Source organism: Sciurus vulgaris, assembly GCF_902686455.1.
Source record: "Sciurus vulgaris genome assembly, chromosome: 8".
Taxonomy (NCBI): Eukaryota; Metazoa; Chordata; class Mammalia; order Rodentia; family Sciuridae; genus Sciurus; species Sciurus vulgaris.
The window spans coordinates 16,170,355-16,184,107 of record NC_136468.1 but is presented as its reverse complement, the minus strand read 5'-3'; the positions used below and the strand labels follow the sequence as shown (position 1 = coordinate 16,184,107).

The following is a 13,753-nucleotide window of genomic DNA, read 5'->3' as shown; positions in this document are numbered from 1 at the left end:
TGCGCGCGCCCGCTCAGCGTCCGGCTCAATGGGTGCTATATCGAGGGTAAATCCTCTGGAGCTGTAACCGGATTTTTGTTTTCTAAACTACAACTCCCAGCATGCCTCGTCCCTCATATTGGTACTAGGTGTGGCTTCTCAGGATAGGGTAATGAGAAACTTAAATGATGACGTACCAAGGAGGAAAAAAACTGAACATGTTGTTTGAGCACCACGTTTGCAGAAGCCCCAGTGGCCTAATGGATAAGGCATTGGCCTCCTAAGCCAGGGATTGTGGGTTCGAGTCCCATCTGGGGTGGTTGTCTTTTTTTTTTTTTTCGTTTTTTTAAGGATGCTTTTTTTCTTTCTTGAACGATTGTGCCAAGTATGCCACTTTCATTTTACTTTTTTGAAAAATGGGAGTAGTGTATGTGTAGTTTTACTAGCAAATGGGCTACAGTTTGTAATGAGGATATTTCACCTCCTTCCGCTGAGCCGTACTAAATTCCTTAAAGCTCTGGGCAGGTCTCAATACGTTTAATTTTTTACCCCTTCTGGAACTCCTTAAAAAATATCTTCAAAGACTGTTCCATATCAAATCCTCATCCACTCCTGCCTGATCCACTTCTGAGATTCGGCCGTCGGTCAACTAACGACATCTTCAGTAGTCAGCCCAGAAAGGATCTTTTCCCTCGCTTGGCCTTCCGCAGGGTTTCTGGAGGACCCGGTACCCAGTTGCACTCCGCGTTCGCTCTCTCTTGATTTGTTAGGGCGCCGCTCGGTGTTCGATTAATATGGCTCCGCAGAACAGGGAAGTGAGACCTTTCACGCTGGGCCGTCAGCAGGGGGAGCGGCAGTGAGAGTTCGACCGTACCACTAGGCGTCTTGCCGGGGGTGGGTGAGGGAGAGGGCGTCAGCAGAAGCCACCTCTGGAAAGGACGGGAAAATGGCGGCCTTAGGGTCCCCGGCGCGCACTTTGCGAGGCCTTCTGCGGGAGTTGCGCTACCTCAGCGTGGCCACCGGGCGGCCTTATCGCGACACCGCGGCCTATCGGTACCTTGTGAAGGCTTTCCGTGCACACCGGGTACGGACAGTATGTCCCGGGAGCACCGCGTCCCGGGAAGAGAAGAAAAGACGGGCCTGGGCGGGTGTGCGGAGCACCGGGCCTCAGGGCCTGCGTGCGTGCGGCCGCCGCAGCCCGGGACTGCGCAGGGCCGCGTCGCGGCCCTCCGCAGGGGTGGGGCCGGGCCGGAGGAGTTCATTGGCTGCTGTTGCTTGTCGGGGAGGGAAGTCGGAAGGAGGGGAGCGGGGGACAGGCGGACCCAGCCTGCACGAGGCTTGGCGAAGGAGTAGTGTCACCACACTAAGGGGCGCAGCGTCTGCCTAGCGCTCCTCACCCTTCCCAGGCAGACATACCGTGGGAAGCAGATTTTGGGCATGAAGGAGCACCAGTGAGGCGGGGATGCTGGGAGCTTCTTGAAGGGTCGGAGCTGGGTTTTTCCTTTGTGCCATCCCCGCACCGCTTGGGAGAACGGTGCCCTGTGGAACGGTGCTGCGGTGAGGTCGTACTGACAGTTACAGCCTGGCTTGCTGTAACTTAACACTTCTGTGGCCAGTAAGTGTCAACATACAGCCCCCTTAGCGAGTGGAAGCGAGTGGAAGTCTTGTCAACCCGGAGCACCAGAGGCTCAGGGACTTTTACTTGAGCAAGAATCAGTAAAACAACTAGAATTTAGAAAAGAGTCCTCCGATTGCTGCGTTTGGAGTTATGGGTCTGACTTAGAAGTTGCAAGCAATCTCGGAAGCAGAACATTGTAGAGTCGTTTGTGCTTCAGGGAAGGAAGCCTGTTGTCCTTGAGCAATATGGGAAAGAGAATTATGATTTTAAATGTTGAATTTCTGAGCTATGAAATTTAGAATACAAAATCTTAGAATTAAATTTAACCTAATTCTTAAAAGGTCACAATATTAGGCACTGGTGCTAGGAACTTGGGCCAAATACCAAGAATAAGATGCACATGAATCTTGTATTTTAAGCTTATAGTCCACCTTAGGAACCATACAATGAAACACTTCCAAGTATAAGGGTGTAGGCAATTGGGGCTTTGGTATAAAGAAAGGGTAGTTAGGGGTTGGGGAGATAGCTCAGTCGGTACAGTGCTTGCCTTGTAAGCACAAGGCCCTGGGTTCGATCCCCAGCACCCAAAAAAAAAAAAAAAAAAAAAGGGTAGTTAGAGAAGGCTTTCAGGAGCACATTAAGTAGGGATCTGAAAAAATTGGAGTTAGCAAGTAAATGGGGGTCAGGGAGAGGGAGGGTCCAACTAAAGAAACTTTATTTGAAAGCGGAGAAGTCTAGAACTGACATTGAGAATGACTGAAACTTAGAGTGCAGTAGGTGAAGTGGAGGAAGATGAGGTAGATGGTAGGTAGGAATTTAAACTGTATTATAGGTGTAGCTGGGTTTGGAGGTACAAACCTGTAATCCCAGCTACTCAGGTGGATGAGGCAGGAGGATCACAAGTTTGAGGCCAGCCTGGGCAATTTAGTGAGATACTCTTCCAAAATAAAAAAAAAAAAAAAATGAAAAGGATTGGGGATGTAAGTTGGTGGTGGAGTGCACCTGGGTTCAATCCCTGCTACTGCAAAATAAACAAGCTAATTTTATTGTATAATGGGAGGACATTCTAAGAGTTTTAAGAGGCGACATGATTATAGTTGTACCTTATGGAGGTAACATTACTGCTCTTGAATGAAGTTTGGCAGGAGCTCTGAAACTGCGCTAAAAGATATTTGAAAATCATGCCTAAAATTCTAGGGCTGGAGATGTAGCTCAGTGGTACAGTGTTTGCCTAGTATGCCTAAGGCTCTAGCTTCAATACCCAACAACATACAAAAAAAAAAAAGTTTAGGTGTAGCAGTGTATACCTGTAATCCTAGCAACTCAGGAGGCTGAGGCAGGAAAATTCTAAGTTTGAGGCCAACATCATCCCTGTCTCAAAATAAAACATAAATAAGGGTTGAAGATGTAGCTGAGTGGTAAAACACCTTTGGTTTCAATCCCCAAGACCAAAAAAAATCCCACAAATGTTCATTTTGATTAGCGTAACTAATAACTGCTATTTGCACACATGTGATAGCACATATTCTAGTTTTCAGATTCTAACCCTATTCAGAGAAATGGCATTAGGAAGAAAGTGGTGACCAGGGACCAATCCACACATCCCCATGTATGTACACATCCCCTCTGTTCCTGCCCCATTCTCATAACCTTAGAACACAAAAAATATTTAAGCAGAGGACAGCATACTACATTTCATTGAGACTTTGAAATGGATATGGAGTTTTCAGCTTTTTTTTTTTTTTTTTGTACCAAGGATTTAAACACCAGGGGCACCACTAAGCCACATCCCCAGCGCTCCCCTCCCCCCGCTTTTAAAAAAATTTTGAAACATGGTTTTTCTTGCTAAATTGCTAAGGCCTTGCTAAATTGCTGAGGCTGACTTTAAATTTGCAATCCTCTTGCCAAAGCCTCCTGAATCCCTGGGATTACAGATATGCCTTGCCACTCCCAGGAAGTATCCAGCCTCTTAAAAGTCTTTAGAACCCAGATTTTTCATATGGATAAATTGTAAGAGCCAAGTTTTTTTGTTTTCTTTTGTATTGAATATTGAACCCAGAAGGGCTTTACATACTGAGCCACATCTCCCAAAGAGCAGAGACCTTGTACCACTGAGCCATATCCCCAGCCCCTGGGATTACAGATGTGCACCATCATTGTGCTTGGCTTAAACAGGCTTTCTCTAGAGAGTAAATTCCACACATAGAAATGTGCATATATGTAAACCTATGTAGTGGTGCAGCCTGTAATTCCAGCAATTTGGGAGGTTGATGTAGGAGGATCACAAATTCAAGGTTAGCCTTAGCAATTTAGTGGGACCCTGTCTCAAGATAAAAAATAAAGGCTGAGGTGTAGCAGTGGTAAAGTACCCCTGGGTTCAATCCCCAGTGCCAAAAAAAAGAAGAAAACTTGTTTATTAGACCTTTCTCTGTACACCTTTATCTGTATCAGGGTATTAACCTTGACCTTTCTGCTTCTCTAGGTCACCAGTGAGAAGTTGTGCAGAGCCCAACATGAGCTTCATTTCCAAGCTGCCACCTATCTCTGCCTCTTGCGCAGCATCCGAGAACATGTGGCGCTTCATCAGGAATTTCATGGCAGGGGTGAGCGCTCAGTGGAGGAGTCTGCTGGTTTGGTGGGTCTCCAGTTGCCCCATCAGCCTGGAGGGAAGGGCTGGGAGCCGTGAACATGGAGCAATTCCTTTGAATGCTGTCTTCATATGATAATTTAATCATTTCTACCAATATGTATTTATCATTAAATTTTCTTAAAGTGTAGGGTTTTTCTCTGCAATTTTGTTGACTGAATAATTAAGGGAATAAACTGGAGGTTTCATCTTTACTGTCAGTGAATTTATTGAACTTCTTATATAGGCACTGCCACCTTCTTGATCTACCTTTAAGAGTTTTTTTTTTTTTTTTTTTTTTTTTAATTTTCAAGTAATACAAGGTTCTGGGCATGATGGTGCACACATGTAATCCCAATTACTTGGGAGATTGAGGCAGGAGGATTCAAAGTTCAAAGCCAGTCTCAGTAACTTAGTGAGGCCCTAAGCAGCTTAGTGACACCCTGTCTCAAAAACAAAAAAAAAAAAAACCAAAAAAAAAATAGGGCTAGGGATGTGGCTCAGTGGTTAAGCACCCCTGGTTTCAATCCCGGGTGCCAAAAGAAAGAAAAAAAAAAAGTTGGGGGGACAGGGGATGTAACTCAGTGGTAGAGCATTTGCCTAGCATGCATGAGACCCTGAGTTTGGCTCCCAGTACCACTAAAAGAAAAAAAAAAAGCAAGCTAAAAGTAACATAAGCTTGTTGTTTTAATGAATTCAAATAAAAGCCCATTTTTCCCCCTTGTCCTTCTCTGTCAATTCCCATTACCAGATGGTGACCACTATTTAAGTTTGATGTGCATCTTCCCACATATTTCCAATGCATATACATACAAAATTATATATACATTATTAAAAAGTACACAAATATGATGTGTTAAGGTCCTGGCAGGAAACAGATGGTACACTCAAATAGGGTTATTGAGAGTTAAAGGGATGTGAGCTGAACCAAGTAATGACAAATTGAGGTAGGTGTGGTGTCACATGCCTGTAATCCCAGTGATTTGGGAGGCTGAGGCAGGGTGATTTCAAGTTTGAGGTCAGCCTAGGCAATAAAGAATTGGGGATGTAGGTCAGTTCAAAAAAGTAAGGTAAGTGGTGAATCTTTTAGGGGCTGGCAGCAGTGGGAGCTATTACCTCCCTTAGGCCTGAAAGTACTGGTCCTTAGGTAGAGGAACACAGGCACAGATCAAGAGCACCCCAAGGGGGCTAGGGAGATAGCTCAGTTGGTAGAGCGCTTGCCTTGTAAGCTCAAGGCCCTGGGTTTGATCCCCAGCACCGCAAAAAAAAAAAAAAAGAGCAGCCCAAGGGATGAAGCCCAGGGAGAGTGAAGTCCAGGCAATGGAGTGAGCATGTTAACATTTATACCTCCTAATCACCTCAAATTGCTCTTCCCTTGATCCATTTGGGTGAATAGTTCTACCACATATTTGGCTAATCAAGTAAAAACTTGGGCTTCATTTGTTATTCTTCTTACTTTCGACATTGAATCACCCAGCAATTCTGCTTCTATAATAGCTCCATTCACCTCCTCTTCTCTTCACTGTCTCTCCTGTAATTCAGACACCAGTAATCTTTTGGCTGAACTATTAAAATGGTCCCTTTTTTTGAGTATCCTTAATTCCTCAATTAAAATTATTATTCTGAACTGGGCACAATGGCACATGCCTGTAATCCCAGCCCTGAGGCAGGAGGATCACAAATTCAAAGGCAGCCTTAGCAATGGCCAGGCCTTCAGCAACTCAGTGAGACCCTGTCTCTAAGTAAAATACAAAATAGGACTGGGGATTTGGCTCAGTGGTTGAGGGTCCGTGAGTTCAATCCCTGGTACACCCCTCAAGGCTGGGGATAGAGTAGGGGTAAAGTGCCCCTGCGTTTTATTCCCAGTACCACCAGAAAAACAAAACCACAAAAACTTGTTTTAATCCTGGGGATCAAACCCAGGGTGTTTTACCACAGGGCTCCATGACCAGCTTTTATTTTTTTTTAATTTTGAGACGGTCTTGGTAAATAGCTGAGGCTCACCTTGAGCTTGGTATTCTCCTGTCTCAGCTTCATGAGTTGGTGGGATTACAGGGTTGAGCCACCGTGCCTGGCTCCTTTCTATTTTATTTATTATTAATATTTTGCTTGCTACCAGGGATTGAACCCAGAGAGGCTATACCGCTCTGGTATATCCCCACCCCTCCATTTTTTTTTAATTGTAGATGAACACAATACCTTTATTTATTTATTTTTTTAATGTGGTGCTAAGGCTCACACCCAGTACCTCACATGTGTTAGGCAAGTGCTGTACCCCTGAGCTATGACCCTAACCCTCCCCACCCTTATTTTGAGATAGGGCCTTGCTGAGTTGCTAAGGCTGGCTTTGAACTTGCATTCCTCCTTCCTTGGCCTCCTGAGCTGCTGGGATTATAGACATGCGTCACTGATCTGGCACTGGTTCTTTATTTGTGCCCCTTTTATGGCATATGTGAGTTTTTTCTGGTAAAAGAAGACACAGCATAATCTTTTTAAGACTAAGGATCACGTCTCATTCATTTTTGTAGTCTCCAGAGTAACTTCAACCCACATAGCATATATTAAATCAGTGTTTTTGAATACATTGCTCAGTTCTACTCAGTTTAATAGTACAATTTAAACATCAGAACTGATCAAAGCATTTCAAAATACTCTTTCTGCTGGGCATGGTAAGACACAGGAGGCTGAGACGCAAGAGGATCCTAAATTCAAAGCCAGCCTCAGCAACTGAGGCCCTAAGCAATTTACGGAGACTCTCTCTCAAAAAAATAAAAAGGGGCTGGGGCTGGGGATGTGGCTTAGTGGTTTTGCACCCCTGGGTTCAATCCTTGCTAACAAAAAACTCCTTCCTTTTCCTAAGAGAGTAACATTAACATAATAGTATTAAGAGGTCATACATTTATTCAAATGGCTGGATCAAAGAAACACAAATGTTTAACATACTTTTTGTTCCCTACCTCATGTCATGGGTATAGATTTGTTATTAATATTATCTGAAGGTATTTTATTTGGGTGAAAAGTGAAGAGAACAAAAATCATCATTTTTTTTTCATAAATTTTTTTAGTTGTTGATGGACCTTTATTTTAATTTATTTATATGCGGTGCTAAGGATCCAATCCATTGCCTTAGACATGCCAGGCAAGCTTTCTACCACTGAGCCATAATACCAGCCCTATGAAGATGTTTTGGTTTCCTTTGTTGTTATGATACTGTACATACAATAAATTACATTTAAAAAAAGAGACGAGGCATAATTGCCTAATTTTAAGAAATATGTATAATGGGGTCTGAACTAGGCATGGTGGCACATGCCAGTAACACCAGCTACTTGGGAGGTTGCAGCAGGAGGACTGCAAGTTTTCAGCACACACATATCAAATGTTATGGGTTAATTTCCTCAGGCCATTTCTGTCCAGACAGTATAATAAAACTGCTTTTCTTTCCCCTGCTGTTTTTGCTGTGTAGTGATTGAACCCAGGGCATACCTGTAATCATAGCTACACAGACAGTTGAGGCTGGAGTATCACCTATTTGATGCCAGCCTGGGCAACTTGATGAGACCCTGTCTCAAAAAATAGAAAAAGACTGGGGATACCCAGTGGCAAAGCACCCCTGGGTTCAATCCCTAGTATGGGGCAGGGAGCAAATAGCTCAACTCAGTGTTAGAACTGATTTTGAAACACAGATTATATTAGCAGTGAACTTTCTATACTGGCAGGGTCTCTGGACTAGGGAAGCCTGAGGTTTTAGCAGGATAGTGCCTTCCACTAGTTTTGCACGTGATACATGCTTTATTATATTCCTTTACTTTGCTGTTTCTTTTCCTTCCCCACTGGAATGCCAACTGCTTCTTCACTGGATACTCCCATTAGCACTTAAACATGCTGAAGGCTCTTCCTTTTATGTTGTCTTTATCTCAAATGTTTTATTAAAATTTTAAAATTTATTGTTTTGGTAGTATAGGGGATTGAATCCAGTGGGGCTTTACCACTGAGCTACATACCCAATCATTTATCTTAAGACAGGATCTCACTGATGTGCCCAGGCTTGCTGGGAATTGGTAATCCATCTGCCTCAGCCTCTGGAGTAGCTGCGATTATAGGACTGACACTGAGTTTGGCTTATTTTAACTGCTTTTTCACCTATTACCACCTTTTCTTGTTCCTCGTCACAATGTGTTCAGTGGATGCTTTGCCACCGAGGCACATCCCTACTTCTTGTTATTTTTTATTTTGAGACACTAAGTGGCTTAGGATCTCATTAAGTTGCTGAGGCTGGCCTTCTTAGTGATCCTTCTGCCTCAGCCTCCCACACTGCTGAGATTATAGGTTTGCACCATTGTGTCTGGCCAATGACTACATTTTTTTTGATGGGGTGGGTGGGTACTGGGGATTGAACCCAGGGGTACTCATCCACTAAGCTACATCCCCAGCCCTTTTTATTTTTCAGACAGGGTCTTGGTAAGTTGTTTAGGGCCTTGCTAAATAGCTCAGGCTGGCCTCAAACTTATAATCATCTGGCCTCAGTCTCTCAAGTTGCTGGGATTATAGGTGTGCACCACTGTGCCAGCTCATTGGCTACGTTTTTACAACTTAACAAAACAAGTCATACCAAGGTATAATTTACATATTTACATATACCCATGTTAAATCATTGAATTTGACACATGAATGCACCTGTGTGATAACCACCCCAATAAAGCTATAGAAAATAAAATACAAAAAGGGCTGGGGATGTGGCTCAATGGATGAGTGCCCTGGGTTCAATCCCTGGTACCAAAGGAAAAAAAAAAAACCTTCTCAAGTTGAAGTTTTGGAGACTTTTTTTTTTTTTTTTTTTTCCAGGGATTGAACCCAGGGTTGCTTAACCACTTAGCCACATCCCCAACCCTTTTTTATATTTTATTTAGAGATGGGGTCTCCTAAGTTGCTGAGGGCCTCACTAAGTTGCTGAGGCTGGCCTTGAACTTGAGATCCTCCTGCCTCAGCCTCCTGAGCTGCTGGGATTATAGGTGTGTGCCACTGCGCCCAGCTCATGGAGTCTTACAAAAAAATACAAATAAATTCACACTCATGTATATGATAGTAAGTAAAATTGCAGCAAATCAAAAGCAAAAAGAATACAATTTTTAGGTAGCCAACTACATTCAAGGAGCAATAGACTGAATTCATTTCTCAGGAGCAGTGGAAAGAAAAAGGTCAGATGTATCAAATGAAAATAATTTTTGACCTAGAATTCTATGATATTGTATAATTATATTCTGATAAAATATCCACCTAGATTTAAGGCAAAAAACAGATCTTTTCAGATGAAAACAGATGGACAATTTTCCCAATAGCAGACCAACACAAAAGCAAACTCTAAAGCAGGGCAAGCAAACTTCTGTAAGACCCAGAGACTACATATTTCAGTCTTGCAGAACATACAGTAGAGTATCTCACAACCACACAACTGCTGTTGGGCAGAAGCAACTATAGATAATATGTAAATAAATGAGTCTGGCAGTATTCCAAAGAAACTTTAGGCAGTGGGCTGGATTTAGCCTGGACTATAATTTGTTGACGCTTGTCCTAAAGGATAAACTTCAAACAAAAGGAAATAATCTCAGAGGGAAAGGCAAAGATTTCAGAGGAAACGAAGAGCAAAGTAAGTGCTAAATAATGAACACTGGTTATATGAAACTTGGTGTTAAGAAACATAGTACTAAAACACCTGGCTGGGTAGAGTGGCATACTTCTGTAATCCCAGGAACTCATGAGGCTGAGGCAGGAGGATCATGAATTTGAGGCCAGTCTCAGCAACTAAGCAATGTAGTGAGACCCTGTCTCAAAATAAAAAATAAAAAGGACTGATGATTTAGCTCAGTGGTAAAGTACCCCTGGTTTCATTCCTAGTACCAAAAAATAAAGAACTAAAACACCTGTATTCAGGGGCTTTGGATATAGCTTAGTGGCAGAGAGCATATTCAATGTGCTCAAGTCCCTGGATTCAATCAAAATAATAAATCTAAATAATAAACAACAGAACACTTGGTAACAATAGAATATAAACTGTGAAGAATGTAAATGGAATGTTTATGTGTTCTAGCTTCTTTGTATATTTATATATATATATATATATATATTTTTTTTTTTTTGTAGTTGGACAGCATGCCTTTATTTTTATGTGGTGCTAAGGATCAAACCCAGTGCCTCACACATGCCAGGCAAGCACTCTGCCACTGAGCTACAGCCCCAGCCCTCCTTGTATTCTTTCTGAGAAGTATAATGAGATTGAATTAGACTTGGATACCTATGTTATAACTTCCAGGATAACCACTAAAAGAATAAAGGTAAAAATGATAAACCAATAGAGGAGAAAAAATAGAATGATTAAAAAGCAATCAAAAAGGAAAGAAAATTAATACAGTGAGACAAATGATAAAAATAATAAGCTTTTCTTTTCTTGTACTGGGGATTTATTTAACCCAGGGGCACTCAACCACCAAGCCACATCCCCAGCCCTTCGTATATTTTATTAGAGACAGATTCTCACCGAGTTGCTCAGGACCTTGCTAAGTTGCTGAGGCTGGCTTTGAATTCTCGATCTTCCTGCCTCAGTCTCCCCAGTCACTGGGATTACTGCGGTGCACCATCATGCCTGGCTCATCCCTAGCCCTTTTTATTTCTTCTTTTGACACAGGGCCTCACTAAATTGCTGAGACTGGTCTGGAACTTGCAATTCTCCTGTCTCAGCCTTCAGAGTTGCTGGGATTATAGGCATGTGCAAAATAACTTTAAACCCAAGCATATGAGTAATACATGAATATAAATGATTAAATGCTTCAGTTTGCTTCAATTAAAAGTGTGTGGGCTGGGGATGGAGCTCAGTGGTAGTAACATGCACAATGCCTTGGATTCTATTCCTAGCAAAAATACAGGCAGTAAATACCAAACTATTTTAAAAACCCAGCTATGCTGTTTATACTAAATACATCCAAAATGTAGGTCAAAAAGGTTAATGTAATCAGGAAGGTAGAAAATAAAAAAAGATAACTAAAATCTCTTCACTGAAACATAATTATTCAAGTTGGGCAAGGTGGCCCAAGCCTTTAATCCCAGCTACTCTGGAGGGTGAAGCAAGAGGTTCCCAAGTTCAAGGCTAGCCTGGGCCAAAAAATTCAATAAAAAGAGCCAGATGTATTAGTACAAAGACTGGGCAGGCCTCACCATCTTAGCAAGGCTCTCTGCAACTCAGTGAGACCGTTTAAAAAGAAAAAAATAAAAAGGGCTGGGGACGTAGCTAAGTGGTAGAGTGCTCCTGGGTTCAAGTCCCTGTATAGCAAAATAAAACAATTATTCTACATTTTATTTACTCATTTATTTTTTTGGGTGCTGGGGATCGAACCCAGGGCCTTGTGCTTACAAGGCAAGCACTCTACCAACTGAGCTATCTCCCCAGCCCCCTACATTTTATTTTTTGGTACTGGGGATTGAATGCAGAGGTACTTTACCACTGAGCTAGTGAGACAGGGTTTCACTAAATTGCTGAGGCTGCCCTCAAACTTGCTTTAACCTCTTGTCACTAGGATTACAAGTGTGCACCACCATGGCGGGTTCAACATTTTAGTGTACTTTCTTACGTTTATGTTTATATATAATAGTGCATCCCTCTAGGACATACTAATTTGTACATTTTTCTACTATTGTAGATCAGTTTTCGAAGGATAATGACATTTCTAGTATTTGGACTAGTTTAGAATTTGGGGTTTTCTAACTCACTGGAGGGAAACTTTTTGTTAATTATTAAAGATGACTCTAAAATATTTATTGGCCTATTATACAATTAAAGGGGTCTTGGAACTGTGCTTGCTATTTCGTGTTAATTTTTTTAATCGATAATGCATTAGCCAGGATTAATTGTACATCTCAAGGCAATGCTCATACACTTATAGTGAAACAATATTAACGTCTCAAAGAATTAGTATTTTGTCAAAGGTTTTAAAAACACCAGGCAAAAGGTTTGGTTTAGGTATTTTGCGTTGGCTCACTTTGTCCTCAGACCAAAACTGCAAGAGTTGTGTGGTTATCTTCACTCGCCACCCACGATTAAGAAATCATTTGCTGAGCCCTGCGTGGTGACGCATGCCTGTAATCCCTACGGCTCAGGAGGCTGAGGCAGGAGGATCGCAGGTTGGAAGCTAGCCTCAGCAATTCTGTGAGAATGTAAGCAAGCTGGCGAGACCCTGTCTCAAAAATAAAAAAAAGGGCTGGGGATGTGTCTCAGTGCTTGAACGCCTTGGGGTCAATCCCTGGTACCAAAATAAATAAATGAATAAAAATAAAAAAACAAAATTGTCACAGTTCCGACCATTACTAAAGGTTAGTAAAGCCCGGAGTGCAGGGCAACAGGAAACCATGGAGCCCCTGCGCTCTCCCGTGTTCACAGTCGCTGATGTGCCGTTCTGCAAGATCGCCTTCTCATAAATTCTCACAATACCGGCTAATTATTATAGCTTCAAATGCAGCCTAACAGTTGCCCGCTTGATCCGAATGGGTAGGAGAGCCGGCTTCCCAGGGTACTGGGGCAGGATGAGGGACAGTGACCCAGCTTCTGCAGTCTAGGGCTCCGCCGCGGAGGAAAGGCCGCGTCCACTCGGCTCGGGCGGGCCCTGAAACTGGGATGTTCCACCAGGAAAACGCCCACGCTAGCTGTTAGGACGGGGAGACTCCGTCGAACTGGTGGGCACCGTCTCTACTTACTTCGTCGAGCTAACCTTGGCACATTTTGCTAACTGGGATCTGGCCCGCCAGCTCGGCCCTAGCCAGCCTGCTGTGTGAGGTCCGGGTTTGGCGCCTCGGGGCAGATCCGGCTGGAGAGTCGGTTAAAGAACCAGTCTCGCGAGATCTAGAGGTAGGGGGGGCGGGGGCAGCGCGCGTGCACGCGCCCGCGAGCCGTTAGGGTGGAACACCCGCCGGAGGCCGGGCGGGCGGAGCGAAGACAGTTGGACGCCAGTTGGTGGAGCCCCCGCGGGAAACGACTCAGCGCGAGGAGCGTGCGCGCTCCCGTCGCGACGACGGTGGCGGCGAGCAGCGTCACAGCTTAGGGGGGGGGTTGACGGCTTCTGGCGGGTGGCGGTGTTGGAGGCGAGAGCTTGCTTAGCCCGTGTCGCTTCTGTTCCCGGAACCGGACGGAGAGTGAGGGCACGAGGGTCGCTTTCGGGAGCTGCTGTCTTCCACGTACACGTCGTCGTGAGGAGCGCAGCCCGGACTCTCCCGGGACCCCTCCGGCTCTCCTTCCGCACGCCTCGAGGCGGCGGCGGCCACCGAGACAGCATCGCACCTCCCCCCACCCCTTCCCCTCATCCCCCCGCCCGAAAGGGCTCTGTCTGCGCCCCACCCCCGCCCGTCCGTCCGCTACGCCGCCGCCATGTCGGCGCAGGCCCAGATGCGCGCGATGCTGGACCAGTTGATGGGCACCTCCAGGGACGGTAAGTGTCTGCCAGAGCCCTGGGGGTGGGGGAGGGGATGGGGCCGACGACGGGAAGGGG

General features: G+C 44.3%; 2 protein-coding genes across 6 annotated transcripts in view; both read left to right on the top strand.

Moving 5' to 3' along the window:
- The first annotated feature begins 814 nt into the window (after positions 1 to 814).
- FMC1 (formation of mitochondrial complex V assembly factor 1 homolog) lies at positions 815 to 4,438 on the top strand. The gene is made up of 2 exons (XM_079150151.1): positions 815 to 1,063; positions 4,080 to 4,438. The coding sequence occupies exons 1-2, from the start codon at positions 926 to 928 to the stop codon at positions 4,281 to 4,283; spliced, it is 342 nt and encodes a 113-aa protein (XP_079006277.1). The 5' UTR covers positions 815 to 925; the 3' UTR covers positions 4,284 to 4,438.
- Positions 4,439 to 13,187: 8,749 nt separating this feature from the next.
- Positions 13,188 to 13,753, top strand: part of LOC306667477 (putative RNA-binding protein Luc7-like 2) — a 68,719-nt gene continuing 68,153 nt past the window's right edge. For 2 of the 5 annotated variants that reach the window (XM_079150136.1, XM_079150132.1), the window contains exon 1: positions 13,481 to 13,693. In XM_079150136.1, coding sequence (XP_079006262.1) covers positions 13,633 to 13,693 — 61 coding nt within the window. In that variant the 5' untranslated portion in view covers positions 13,481 to 13,632. Of the gene's footprint in view, positions 13,694 to 13,753 lie in introns of all 5 variants that reach the window. The other 3 variants (XM_079150137.1, XM_079150133.1, XM_079150135.1) reach the window with 2 other exon arrangements.

What these genes read in the sequence shown, in the direction of transcription:
- FMC1 (XM_079150151.1), top strand. Translation starts at nt 926, where the DNA reads ATGGCGGCCTTAGGGTCCCCGGCGCGCACTTTGCGAGGCCTTCTGCGG. An exon ending in AGGCTTTCCGTGCACACCGG is followed by an intron (nt 1,064 to 4,079) that starts GTACGGACAGTA and finishes CTGCTTCTCTAG; the next exon opens with GTCACCAGTGAGAAGTTGTG.